The sequence below is a fragment of the Falco peregrinus genome, chromosome 12, assembly GCF_023634155.1.
Source record: "Falco peregrinus isolate bFalPer1 chromosome 12, bFalPer1.pri, whole genome shotgun sequence".
Classification (NCBI taxonomy): Eukaryota; Metazoa; Chordata; class Aves; order Falconiformes; family Falconidae; genus Falco; species Falco peregrinus.
Window position 1 is genome coordinate 21,078,182 of NC_073732.1, and position 14,663 is coordinate 21,092,844.

At 43.6% G+C, this 14,663-nt stretch overlaps 2 protein-coding genes across 3 annotated transcripts in view; both read right to left on the bottom strand.

Moving 5' to 3' along the window:
• USP13 (ubiquitin specific peptidase 13) overlaps nucleotides 1-6,190 on the bottom strand; it is a 56,628-nt gene extending 50,438 nt beyond the window's left edge. For both annotated transcript variants that reach the window (XM_055817560.1, XM_055817559.1), the window contains exon 1: nucleotides 5,648-6,190. In XM_055817560.1, coding sequence (XP_055673535.1) covers nucleotides 5,648-5,800 — 153 coding nt within the window. In that variant the 5' untranslated portion in view covers nucleotides 5,801-6,190. The remainder of the gene's footprint in view (nucleotides 1-5,647) is intronic.
• Nucleotides 6,191-9,679: 3,489 nt separating this feature from the next.
• NDUFB5 (NADH:ubiquinone oxidoreductase subunit B5) lies at nucleotides 9,680-14,625 on the bottom strand. Its single transcript, XM_055817240.1, has 6 exons — nucleotides 14,464-14,625; nucleotides 13,674-13,762; nucleotides 12,702-12,768; nucleotides 11,901-11,962; nucleotides 10,797-10,903; nucleotides 9,680-9,930 (listed from the first exon to the last, which is right to left on the bottom strand). Exons 1-6 carry the CDS (start codon nucleotides 14,588-14,590, stop codon nucleotides 9,810-9,812), a joined length of 573 nt encoding a protein of 190 aa, XP_055673215.1. The 5' UTR covers nucleotides 14,591-14,625; the 3' UTR covers nucleotides 9,680-9,809.
• Between the last annotated feature and the right edge of the window lie 38 nt (nucleotides 14,626-14,663).

The following is a 14,663-nucleotide window of genomic DNA, read 5'->3' on the forward strand; positions in this document are numbered from 1 at the left end:
AGGGCATATGTAATTCTGAAGCAGTATCTTGTACAAGTCACATTCACAGGCAGGATCAAGGCTTTATGACAAGTGAGCAGATACAATGGCAAAACTAACATTACATCATGAGTACTTCTAACCTGCAACCAGGATACAGAACGTTGACCCACCAATCAACACTGTTTGGGGTCAGATTATCCAGGTGCTGATCGCGTGGGCCACTGATAGAGATGTCTCAGATCCATCACAATTTACTTTCTAGCTCAAGCCCAATACCACAGCTCAAGCAGTGCCACCTGTACCACTTCCATGGCAGCAGTATTTAGATTTAGAGAGGAGCTGATGATTTTTGCTTTGTGCAGAGCCCTAGCTGTACAATATTCCCTCGGTCACAAAGACAGTGCTGTGCTTCCAGAACAGAAAATCTGGGAGAAGGGTTCAGATGAAACCTAATGGTTCCACAGCACTTCAGCAGAGCTCCAGGGTTCTCCATTCATCTGCACCTGTGTATTTATCCTCTAGCACTCCACATACCTTACCATCAAAGTCTCTCTGCTACCCAAAATATTCTAGCCCATCATCACTCTGGATAACAGAATAACTAAAGTTTGGTCAGTCACATATATAGAGGGAAGGGCAAAGATACAAATTTAGATCAAACCCACAGAAATGCACAATGCAGGTACACACTGGTTGTTCTCCAAAGCTGCATAGTTATTTCTCATTTGTAAGCCACTGCAGGCACAACCCTTACTGATTTTACCATTCGCCAACTTTGGAAAACCATTTAGTTAACTTTAGTGTCCTAGTGCACTCCCAGCCAGCAAAACTTGCCCATGGGACAGACAGCTTTGGTATCTCCCTGCGATGCAACGGTACAACGGATCTTTCAGGTGATCACCCACTACCAAGCAATTCACTGCCTCAGTAACACAGAGGTCGTTTTGCAGCTAGGCCAAAATCCTTTGTCTGGGGTATTAGATTTTGTCTTGCTGTATTCAGTCCTCTTACTTGTTTCCTCACTGCTGCTCCCATCCCATCATTAGGAATAAGACACCAGCCTACACCTTCCAGGCAGTGGCCCCAGTGACTTTCTAATTTTCTTCAAGGAATATTGACCAAATGAACACCCAGACAGAAGGTGCTTGTTTCTAGAAAGTTTTATGCAGCATGGTTGCTGCTATCCATTATGCACTCCAGACTCTCAAGGATTTCATTCGAAACTGTAACATCTAATAAAGAGCAGAGCATCAGCACAGTTTAGCCTTTGGGAATTGTCCTAACATAACCATTAGAGAGTCCCTGAGCCACAAAGTCAGCAAGATTCACAAAGGAAGCTGCTGTCAGCAGCAAGGCTTTCCAGCAGAGTGAAGCCAAGCTTTAAGCTGCTCAGAGTCCTGCAATCTACAGAACCAGACTGCTTGGTCCCGTCACTTTGTCGGACTCATGACCTGTGCTGTGGTTGTAACCAATGCCCTTCCTAGGGAAGGTTTCAAAGCATATCCATCTACCACATGCATAGCCTGCATGCAAGCCTTTCTTATACTCCATTTTGTACCCCTTTTCTATTCCTTTTGCCTCTCCCTCAGACACATCTGGTCTAAAATGATCAGAGGTCTTTGAGACAAGGATCCCATTAAAAGGTGGAGTTTCCAGCTGAGTACTATACTTCTATAGAAATATGACAAAAGATTATATAACGCAACCTTTTCGCCTCCTGCATTCTACTGAACACAAAGTCAGGCTTATCCACCAAAAGAGGAAGAGAGGTCACAGTGGAAAAAATAGGAGAGAAAAAACCTACATCACAGTGGCACAGATACAGAAAAGCAGTCACCAAGAGGGACAACTGTGTGTCAGATCTAAAAGATGAGAGGTATAGGACTTCATCGGTCTAATTGTAGGGAAGCGGCAGGCTACTACAACTGCTGCGCCAGTCACTAGAGGGAGTAATAATCAGTACTGGGCTGCACTTGTGTTCTGTAGGCAGCCTTGCTTCCCTCCTCAATTTCTGTATAAAGAATCAATGGCTAACTAGAATAGGAGCCCTCATTAGAGAAACGTATTTTTTCTAGAAGCCACCCCCAAAAAAAGAAAAGAAAAAGAAGAGAAAAAAAAAGCCCATAAAAGGCATCAAAAATTAAGTCATAAAAAAGCGTATTTTCTAATCTTATGAGACATGAAACTAAAAAGTGTCGTTAGGGCTCTTAAGTACACAGAAATTTGCCTCCTGTTTCTGCCAACTTTCCTGGAAACCAAACCTAGTGCATTCTGTTGGAAATAGGCCGAATCTAAGGATATGAATTTCTCATCTGTTGAGTGGTCATTCTAACAATACCATCTTTCTGACACTATCATCCTGCTACAGTTAATCCACGTGGAAAAAATACACTGAATATCCACTTGTACCTCTCCTGTGCTCACACTTCTGAAATCTGTGAACTAACGCCCCTTTGTAGCACAAAAGTGCCATTGTTCTCAGATCTTCACCCAAGGAAATAAGATTTAAAACTCTTGGAAAGGGAACATCAACCAGTTTTGAGAACAATCAGTGAACTTGCCTGTATCCACTGGGACATAGATCTTCAGTGACACTACACTGCTCAAATCCAGACAAGAGGACACAACTGACAGTGACAAACAGGTCTGCAAAAGCCAGGTCTTGCTTTTTGTTAAGCTTTGCACAATTGGAAGTAAAAGATGGAGCAACTCACACCTAGTACCTCCTTTTCTTTGGCACCCCCTGACACAAAAAGCTCTGGGTTTGACCATCTTTGTCTTCCTGGTCATTTTCAAAATTACTACAGAATCTTCCTCTATAAAACTAATACTCTACATCCTAATACACTAAAAACCATCAAGCCTGTGAGTATTTGAAAGATCTCAACACTTTCTTACAGGGAAAGTACCAATATACTAGCAGTCTAGCTAAAGAAACTTGAGTATAGAGCCACCGTGTGACCAGGTGTGTCACTCGGGAAATTTACTTCTCTATAAGGGAATTCCCTTATTTAGACAGAGAGAGAAAAAAAAAAAAAAAGAAAGGTAAAACCTGAGAGATGGTTTTACGGTGTTAATGAAAGAAACTACTGAAATAAGATCTGGTATTGAAGAAAAGTGACAGAACAGAACATCTTGCATTGCACCGACTCGGGTGACTTGCTGAACTTAAACCGTAACAAGGACCATATTCAAAATGGCAAAATGAGAAGACACGAGGAAATACTGAGAAATAAGCTTACAAGAGAAAACACCTCCCCTCTCAAAAACGTAATCTGGAATTTTACCATGGATAATAAAACCAAGAGTGTGTTTTTTAACATTGATCATTTGCTTTACTATTACAACAAAACAGTTTATTTTCTTTCAAAAAGAGGCAGACCCCTCAACAGGAAAAGGCTCACTTAGGTAATATATAGCTAACCTAAGAAACTAAGTCACAAAACCAACCTAATACAAAGTATACAGAGACAAACATCTCCCTTTAGCCAAGGCAACAATCTGTCTGTATCCTTTCACTTTTCTTCTGAATGAAAGATGGTAAAAACACAGCTCTGCTCTTTTCAATTTGTAAACGATGGTGTTTTACCCAAGAAAGCACGTTTGCCCTTTAGAATCATCATCCTAGAAACAATATCTAAATATCTGTTAGATTATATGGTAATAAAAAATAAAGTCTGAGACCAGTGCTTTGCTCAGCTAAGATAAGGAGTGGTATGGGCTGAAAAGCCACAGAAAACAATAGAAATGGAGACTAGTTTTATTTTTACTGGTACTGCATAGGTTCAGCCAAAGCTTTTGCCCAGTGAATACCTATAATGCAATTTTTAAAAGCTTTAACAGAGGGGAATATTTTCCAAAATATGAAATATCTTCCCAATAAAGTCAAAAGGATTAAACATTTTTTGGGAAAAAGTAAATTTAAAAAAATTACACATTGTGATTCCAACTCCTTTTGCTACTTTTATACCTAGTTTGTTAAATTTTGCTCAAATTTTTTGAGCAAACATTGTTTTGCTAAACACAGCTTTCACTATGTTTACTTGAGGCTTGTTTGGGGGGCAGGGGAGGAAGAGGTGATGATTGGTTCATTTTTAATCTATAGCAGTATTTAATATCCCTTCCTACTTGTTAATAGATATTCTTTATAAATCATAATGTTGAAGAAGCCCAAAAGCGTTATTAAGAACCATGTGTTCACCTAAACATAAATTTGAAGGAAATGTTGTGGCACAATTATCTTCCCCCCCCAAAAAAAACTTATTAAGTATATAATGCAATTAACACCTCTGCACCAGAGTCTGATTTAGCAATTTTAATCAGACCGCCTCCCAGTGCAGTCAGGGCTGCTGGGTGACACTTGAGATCCTGAAGAGTGTGGGTAAAAATAACCTCTGTTCAACAAGACATGATGAACACCAGACAGCTGAGTCACCTTTAAAACCAATTTTGATTTTCTGTATTAGAAGGAATTATCAAAGAGAGAGGGATAATGGATTCAAAAATCCATCTGAAACTTACCTTTCGTTGAATATTCTGTAATGTAAACCCTGAGGTTCCTTTTCATTGCTGCCATGGACCTTAACATCAACATAAAGTGCTCAATTGCCTCCAGGAAACCTCAGTTTCACATGGAGAAGTAACTTTTAATAAAATTTCAGCTCCATTTTAAAAGTGTAATTTTAAGCACCTGTTTCTTAAAGCATTGACCATTACTATTTTATGAAGGCTTCCACTATTATCAGCAAAGTCAAAAATTAGGCCCCAAATCTGCCACTGAACACATGTGATCTGGGGGAGTTTGTGGTAGTTTTGCAAGACATCTGTAACACTGTAGAAAGCTTACTGTACACGAAACGTTCATTTAAAAGCAAACTAAACAAGCTAGCAGGGAAATGTTATAGGTTCATTAAAGTATAGCGGTGAAACTAAACTGTGGGAAGGAAGGTGTTTCACACCAATTCTCAGGTTGAGTTTTTGAAGGTTTTCTCTGAAGATTTTACAAAGCAAAATGATCACCAAGGCAGCAGGAAAGCAAAACGATTGGCACCTGCTAGCCAAAACCTGCAACCGAGGCAACCAGCTACTGCCCCTTCTCACTACCGCAGCCTGAAAGTAAGAACAAGGGCTGCGGGGGGCGCGGGCAGAGCTCGGCCAGCCGGAGCCCATTTCCCAGCAGGCAGGGAAGTTTTCCCCAAACCCGCAAAATCCCCGTGTCTAAGCAACCACTTCAGACCGCCTTAAGGAGAAAAATGAATAAACAAGCGAAGGAACACCGCTGCTGCGTGCGAGCCGGCAGCGCTTCACCGTGAGGCGCCCCGACAGCCGCAGCCCGCGCGGTGCGGGGCAGGCCGGGCCCCCCCGCCGCGACCCCCACGCGTGGCGGGGCGGCAGCGAGCCCGGGCGGGGGACCTGGCTGCGGCGGAGGCCACGGCAGGTGGAGGCAGGCGAAGGAAGGGATGGGGAAGGTTGTGAAGCCTGAGGGGGAGGCGGCGGCTCGGGAGGAGGGCGAGGGGCTGCCGTGGGCGCCGGAGGTACAGCGGGGAGCGGGGAAGGGGCCGTAGGAGGGGCGGGATTTGCCGCAGGGCGCCGGCGGAGGGCAGGTCGGTAGCCCGCGTTGGGGAGAGGGAGCGGAGGCAGCCGGGGGCGGCTTCGCTGCACTCACAGGCGAGTCGTAGGAGAAGGCACATTCCGTCTTGTAGACCCGGTCCCCTGACTTGGGCACCCGGATCGTGGGCATGTAGGGGACGAGCAGCTCGCCCAGGTCCCCGGCGGCCATCTGCGCATCGCCGCCGCTGAACAGCGCGGCCCGCTGCATGCTCCCTCCCTGCGGCCGGCCGGCCGACGGCGAGCGGGCGATGCGAGGGCAATGGAGGCAGAGGACAGGCGGGCCCGGGGCAGGGCGCGGCGGCGGCGGCGGGAGCCGGGCCTGAGGGAGGGGAGGGGGAGGGAAGATGCTATTTTTAATCCAATGGCAGCGGGAGCGGCACCAGCTGCGGCGGCACTTGGGGGTCCCAGCGCGGGCGGGAGGGAAGGAGGGGCAGGGCGGTGGGGGCGGGCCGCGCCTGGCAGCCCCCCGCGGCCTCCTGCCGTCCCTCGGCGGCGGGCGCGGTGCGGTGCCCCCGGCGGTCGCGGGGCCGCTCTCCTGAGGCGATTCCCGCCCCGCGCGCGCGCCGCGGGCGGCCGTTAGGCGGCAGCCGGGGCCGCTCCTCCCGCCCCGCTCCCCCGACCGGGCCCCGCGGCAGCCGGGGTCAGGCCGCGCCCGGCCGCCGGGCAGCGCGCACGCCTTTCGCCAGAAAAACCTTGCTTTCCCGAAAAACTTCGTCTCCCGGTCTCGCAGTGCAGCTCGGAGCACGCCTCCCATTGCCCCCTACTGCTCTGCTACAGGCTCTTTCATTTATTTTTCAGGCAATCCAATACTAATACCTGTGTTTCAGGTGCCGGTGGCGAGGATTTGGAAGCCATACGTGCCTAGAACAAGCCTTTTGCCTGCCAAGTCCCTCAGCTGCGAGGCCCAGCGGTGCAGCGGACACTGGGCAGCGGCGAGATGCCGTCCCGCTGCAAGCCGCAGTGCCCGTGGGCCCAGCCGGCTGGGGCAGGCAGAGTAGGGCGGTATGGAGGGACAAGCTGTTGGGATACAGGGCGGGAATGCCCAGCCTGAGATGTCTAAGGAACCCTGTGGCAGTGCCAGTAGCCAGCCGGTAGCCAAACCCAGATTTCATGCCTTGAGGGATGGTACCTTTAGCTCAAAATGACATTTTTATGGCATTTGCTGTGTTTCTCTTTGCTTTTCACTTCTAAAGAATACTGTTAGGGGAAGGAGGAACAGAGTGAAGTATCTTTGTAGGACAAAAAACATCAAAATTTAAGTTTTTCAAGCCATATCAAATAACTATTGCATAAGCCTTGACAGCAGCAGGATTAAAGAAATGACTGATCCATTTAAAATTAAGATGTATAATGTAGACAAACAGCCTTCCACCTGCAGTCCACATCACATCCAAGGATTCATCAATCACTTCCAAGCAGGTGATGTGACCTTTGCTAGAACTACCTTTCACCTCAAAAATCAGAAGTTCTAGTAAAATCTCAACAACAAAATTGAAAAGTAAGGTTTTATTCAACTACAATTTAATTCAACTACAAAAGCAGTCTGTGAGAGATAGCAGATCGGTGCAGTCTGTTCTCAGCAATTTAATCAAGTGTTGGGAACAATGTGAAATACCGAGGGCAGAACATGATGTCAGTGGAATGACCTTAGACTTCAGAACAGACATTATGTTGAAGACTTGTGAGCATTGTTGGATGCTGGATAAAAAACCCACACACACAAATACAGGGTCACCAGACAGATTTATTTTACCCAAGACAACTTTGTACTTTTTTAATAGCTTCTGTTATGATTAATCCAGCATTTATAAACAATGAAAGCCATAAGAAGACACATGAGCTGCCTGATCTGAAACATTGACTCAAACAAAAAGGACAAGTCAAATCACTGATACAAAATCAGTCTTTTCTAAAGTTTGGCACTGCTAGGAAACAGCAAAACGGACAGTCTTTGCTTCAAATAGTCGGTGCAATGTTGCTTAATGTAAAGGAAAAAAAGCGTGGTTTAAGTTTCAAACCACAAAATGATCACAGGTTACTAAAGGACTTGGGCTTACTTCCTTAAAAAAGGTGAGAATTTTTATTGTGGATGAATAGTTCAGGGTCATAAACTTTAAGAGGCACTTTGCATTATTCTCCCTGAGGCATGTAAAACCAGGGGAGTACGTGGCCGGTAGAACCTGAGGAAACACGTCCCCTGTAGTGGCAAGTCTGCCGGATGAAGAGTGCACCTTCCCTGCTAGTTGTCCAAAGTGTAGAAAAATAACTGTAAAGCTCTAAAAACACGTGGCAGGTACATGTGTGGATGTCCTTGGGGGCAACTTGCCTTATTCACTTTACATGTTTCTGCATTTCTTGGTTAGTAGGGGTTGCATGGCACATATCCACTTCAGTTTTTATATAAACTCTTTTGGTTTGCTTTTTTCCTTCCAATTCACACTTGAAAAGCAGCCTTTGAGTTATTCTACATGTTACCAGGAAGGTTTACCCTTTTCATCTCCAAAAACTGCTTATACAGCTTCTCTACACTAAATGCATTGGGAGTATAAAGTTTTGAGTTTTCATCTTGAGATTTCGCTGACAAGACATATTTTTATGTACTAAAAGTTGTGTAATCACACAGCTGAGGAAGGTCATAAGCAGGGATAAGGTGGTCCATAAAGCCCATTAACCTTCTCCCTGGCTTGATCCTTGCTTTTCAGGTATCTAGCAATCCTTTCATTACAAACTTCAATAAGCATTTTCCTGTTTTTCCCTTGTTCATCTTACTAAGCAAGCCTGTTACAAGAAGTAGAAAGTTAACAGTATCAGTAACTTGAATATATTGCTAAAGATGTTAAATGTACAGCATTACTAGGAAAATACTTAAGTTTAATATTTGTCTGCTGAAATTCTTCCTTCTCATGAGAAGTTTTACATGACAGAGCATAGACTTCAGCTTCAGAACTGTGGCGGCATTTTCAAGACTACATGAAAGACTTGGGCCTCCAAAATCCACTACAAATCAGTAAAAAGTGAATTTATACGCACCACACACTTTAAGAACTTTTCCTTTGTTTTCTGCTCCTTCATCTGACTGTGGATAGTCACAGGCAAACATTTCTGCCTAAATTCTGCCTTCTGAAAACACAGGAGATATCTGAGGTAATAAAACCAAAGCTGCCTTACAATTAATTTTAAAGACTACCCTCCCCACAACTACTTGGCACGTGATTCTCCATGTCACTAGATACATATTTAAAACATGAACGTTATGTGACAGTGGTAGGTGCCCCTCAGTAAGGAGTTTTCTGAAATACTAACATAGTGCTGAGCACCGACTGTTTTCATCAATGAAGACTTTCTGCCACGAGGGATTATGTGCCTCTGTTTTAGATCTATTACTGTTTAGAATAGGAAGCAAGCATCATAGCAAAAGTACCTGTTATGCTTCTAAAGCTCATTTAAAAACAAACCATGAAAAAAACCCAAACAAAAACATCCAGAACAATGTAGAAAGGTGTTCCAGAGACCACTTTTTGGATGATCTACACAGAGGATTGTCCAGTTCAGAAAGATGCACAAAGTCAATCATCTTTGCTAGTCTGAGGGGTTTTTGTTTTTAACCGTCTGTATAAGAAGTCTTTTACAGACGGACCACAGGAGGTGAGATGAGAAAATGAATGAGCAGACAAGCATGAATTACACATGCACAAGAGGAAAAAAGTTTGAAACTGGTGACAAAACTAATAAAGGAAGAGCAACATGGCTGACATGAGCAGGGATGAAGGGCATTAACTTATCTAAAGAGAGAAACTTTTGAGACAACGCAGAGAAAACGATAGCACATGTTGAACAACATAAAAGTTGGGGAAAAAATAGTGAAAGATTAGTCTGACTACAAGTAATGAGAAAGAAAGTATTTGTCCGAAGTGGTAGATATAATCCTCATATTCCAAAGATCTGAAGGTATTTTTCTTTCTTCATCTTCCACAAATTACCTGACACAAGGCATTAAAAGTAATTGCTGGCAACTGACATAAGGCATTTTTTCTGATTAACAACTTTAACAGCTATATAGCTTAACTGCCACACAGTTTCTTTCAAATTATCAGAATCAACACAAACATTGTTTATTTTTATTAATTTCCATCAGCAAACAGCAGGATGTATATTACATAGCTCAGTCACAATTTGTCGGTATGCATTTAAGACCATGTGTATTGTCTTAAAATTGTTTAATTGTCAGGTGTGGATTTCATAGAATTGTCAACAAGATTTTTATCAGGTGTTTCATAATGATACCAAGGTCCATCTCCCCTGTGTCTCATCAGTTTACGTGCCTCCAACTCCATCAGCCTAAAAAAAAAAAAAGAGCAACAGATACACTTAACATGAAGTTTACTGGGTTTAATTATACATGTATCTATGTTTAACATCAGGGCATTACTGACAAAAGCGGTGAGTTTAGCGTCTATGGTTCATAAATACTACTGAAGCACAGGCAATATCAAAATATGAAGCGTTCAGCTAAAACATGAGCTATTACATTCTTCCATTCCAAATTTTTTCGGCAAGTCATCTCACAAAAGAGTAACAAATACATCAGTTCTGTCACAGGCTCTTGCCTAGTAAGGGACTAGACAGTTTTGATACAGCTTTTAACGAAAAATAAATAGAAGCAAGAAAATCATAAGTAAATGTGATGGGAGAAGGAGCTATGCTATCTTGGTCCCAATAGCAACAGTTCCTGGAACTCAAACTTTATTCTAACACCACAGTTTCTTCTGTGTAAGTATAAACTCAGTACAATAATGTCGTTGCTGCCCACAAAATTTTCAACACCAACAAGGATCACGATCAGTCCTGTAAACTGTAATTTAGCCACTTAATTAAGCTATGAGCATCAGCAGAGGCAAAAAGAGCTGTCTATTTCCTGACTTGGGAAGACAAAACTACGCCTTTATAAATGCAAACTGCTTTTAAGAGAACCTGTTGTTTTACAAGACTGCCCTTGGATTGTTCCAGTTCTGATAACGTTAATACTGAAGAGGCAGGGACTACAGATACCGTAACCTCCACTTCAGCACCAGCCAGTGGAGCAAGCACTCAGGGTCAAGTGGTACAGAAATAAGCCCTTCATGTCAGCCTCTATCTCAGTATAATAAGCAAAATAAAAAAGTAAAATACAGTATGTATCAGTATTTGAAAACCTTCAACTATACCTAAGTTCAGTTTTCTTCGCTTCAACATCAAGCAAAGCCATCTGTTTCTCATAGTCCTTTTCAGGGGGATCAAGCAAGTAACGAGCTATCCAGCGACTTATAGGGTGCTGGAAAATATAAAAGCAGAGATTATTTATGCAATTTCCAAGTAGAAATGTCATCATAATTAAATCATTTTGTATGTTCCCAGTCCTGAAAACATGTCATCAACACTATGGGTGCTGCCATTCAAACCATAACAGTTAAGTTAAAAATGCGCTCAACTATTTGAAAGATCAGAACCCTAAAAAGCTGTATTTCTTTTGCCATTTTTAATGCCAAAGTAACCTGCAGATGACTATTCTGTAGCAAAATTAAGTTACTGGAAGACATGTAATTTATTTTCTTTCTGATGAAGTTCCTTAAACTGCCACTGTAATCACAGAAATAACTCCAAACCTCTGACCGTAATCAGTAACATTTTAAAGTTTTGCTTCCACATCGAGGTCATTTCACTAGGAACAAAAGCCTAAATGAGTTGAAACAGTCATAACAGCATTGCTGAATTCAATTACTTCTCATCAAAATCAAAATAGTGCTTGCAGCAAGAAGTCAGGGACTAATTTTAAGAAAATACAGTGACGTGAAAGAAGCATAACTTTTAGTTTCTGACTATAAAAACCTTCAGTTAGTACTAGATATAAAAGCATGTGTGATGTTGATGTCACTTCAAACTCCAGTATCTTGACATGGTCTAGTTCCAGAGCAAGAAAGACAAAAACTGCCTGCTAAGAATAAAGAGAACAGAAGACTGTTCTTACTATTTAGGAGTATGATAGAAGAATTCTTGGCATATAGTTTTAGCAGTTTACTTGCATAAAGTTAAGGACAATTTGCATCTACTTGTGTCAATAAACAGATTTCCTACAGCAACACACGTGTTCTGTAAAGCTGGAAAAAAAATTTACCAAAATCATAACTGCACAATTTGAGTTCTACTGCACCGATACCCAAAGGCAGGGATAAGGCCATCCTCATTATCATACTCCACACATTTTACTCCCGAAAGTACGATCAAGAGGAAGGCTGTCCATAACATGCCACCCTTTTACATGTTACACTCACTTTGTAATATTCCCAGTACTCTGGAACATACCCTTCAGGAATCTCTGCAAGTTCAGCTTCACCTGACAAGGAAAGGAGGGGAGGAACATTTAATTCAAGTATTATTTTTTTAAAGTACCTTATGTTCTGCCTTTCACATTAAGGAAAAATTGTTATTTCACATAAAGAGCACTTAATCCCTCAATCTGAGCTCTATTCAGTAAAATTGGACCTGTAATTTTTCCAGACACTTCACACCGCAATTCACATCTAGCTCACAGACTTTAAGCCACGCAACAGAAGGGCGAAATCAGCAGCTGCACAGAAGAAATAACTTGGATCAAGTCCACAGAAATGCCCTTTAAAGTATATGAGCTGAAAGCATGGATTTTTCCTTATTTCTCTATTAAATTAATTCCATATTATTACAGTAGTAGATTTAAAACTTTTACTGTCAGGCTGAATTTTGGGGTTTTTGCTAGATAAAAAACGACAGTTGCAGCGTATGCAGCCTTAAAGAAGTACGTAAAACAAGGTAATACAAGTTCCTCATAGGAATACAGAACTGTTCATGAAACCTCACTGCTGTTTGAAACTGTCAAAAGATGGAATTTTTCTGTTTTTAAAAAAGCAACAACTACAGAAAAATAAAAATGCTGGTAACATCTATGTACTTGTACAATATTACTGTAACTGTTAGGCCTATTTCATGGTCTTCCAAAGAGCAAGCCTTAAAAGATCTCTGCTTTCTATCCAGCATACTTAAGTTTCCATTTAGCAACTCTGACTGTGTACTTAGCTTTGTCAAGACAGAGCACTCACCAATGAATATGTTGACATATGTTATGAATAGTGCTGCTGGTATTCCCGTCAGAAATATATAGAATCTCTGTATAGGTGATAAAAAGAAAAAGAAACAGTATGGGAAACTCGGAAGCCTGACAAAAGTTAGATAAGATTAGTCTGGTAATGATGGAACAGCCAATAATTCTCTGCTTTGCATTCACAGGTTAGGTAGGGATGTTGTATATGAAGACATATTGCTCCTTAAAATGCATTAATTAAAAAAAGATAATACAGAAACAGCGATGCTGTGTCAGTCCATGAGCCTATTTAGTTCAACTTTCAATCTCCCGGAGAGGTCAGTCTCTGCAGAAGCAGACAGTAACGCTCTCCACGAACATGATGACTGGCTTCAGCGTTTCACTGTAATGAGGCGCTAACACCAATGCAATATAATCCAACATAAATACAACCGCTGCTGGCTTTGGTCACCGTGGAAGACAGATGCAGGAAGCCTGATCACACAAAGGGAGTTGTATCAAATTGGCTGTTACCTTTCCTAATAATCTGAAACCAAGCTTTTTAGCGGTCAAACTCAGGTCAGGCTTCCTAAGTCTCATCTGTGCTGTTAGTGGTTTAGGGAACTGAAGGCAAACCCTACAGAAGAGTAACATCATACCTTTTTAAAAGAAGGACGGAATGGAAAGCATTTGTAGGTTATGCATGTCTGAACACAGACACATAATTTAAGAATGCTACTACAGCATTAATTTAACTACCTACCACAATCTTTGCCATGTAGCCAATCGTTTTACTTTACCTGGCCCTGATTTTACAATAGACGACAAAAATTTCATTAGGAGGAGGACTGGAAGTTCTTATTTATGTGAATAGCACCAAACGCATTTTAGACGCCACCTCATGAACAACAGGGAAAGCTGTATTTTAGACACTTTCACCATTTGCGAGCAACGTGTCACACTGAATGTAATGAATTTGTTCTTAACTCACCAACAAGTTCAGAAATCGAGTATCATAGAAACTTGTTGCCTTGATAATAAACATTCTCTTCCCATGGTCACTGCTATGTCGCACAGGTGCTGAAAGCAGAACCAAAGCATTATGGGTTTTTTTTTCTCCCTTTCATGATTGTGCGAGGTCACGGTCAACAACACGTAAAAGAAAAAAAAAAAGGAGTATATAGCACCAGCTGAGTAGTTAGGCGCTGCTTTTCTGGAGGATGCCAATATTCCTCAGAGCCTGCGTGAACTAATCTCCTGTATTGCTAAACCTCCTGTTTTTCTTCTTAACTTTAGACGCTGTTTCTGCCTGTAGGTCCCAACAAATAAATCACTGAATACATACAGGGCCAAGGAAATCCACATATCAGCCGTGTTCGCAGGTCTGGCCTCCCACCAATTCCCATCCCTGTTTTGCCCAAGAAACGGGATTTCTCAGCAGAACGGAGCTACGCGCAGTGCCCCGCGGGGCCCTTCCCCGCGCCCACAACGGGCCGCTCAGCACCGCCGCTCAGCACCGCGCTCCTGCCCCAGCCCCGGCGCCAGGCCCGGGCCCGCCGGCCCCCTCAGCCCCGGCCGGCCGGCCCCCCGGCTCCGCCGGGACGCGGCCCCCGTCTGGCGCCGGCCGCCCCGGGGGGGCCTCCCTGAGGGGCCTCCGCGCCCCTCTGCTCAGCAGGACACCTCAGCAGGAGCCCGCTCCCCTCCTCAGCAGGACTCCGCTCCCCAAGGTCACCTCGCCCCTGCCACCCCCGCCCTCCTCATTCCCGCCGCCGAGGCCCTACCGACGGTGCCGGGGAGGCGGGCGGTCCCGACGAGCCAGGGGAGGCGAGCGCTGCCCGCCGCGCCGCTCGCCACCCGCCGAGCTCCCCAGGCAGCCGCTGCCCGAAGCAGCAGGCTCATGGCCGCCATAGCTGGACCTGGCACGGGGGCGGGGCCGGCGGCGCCGCTGCTTTCCGCGGTGAGGTGAAGCTAGGCGGCCGCC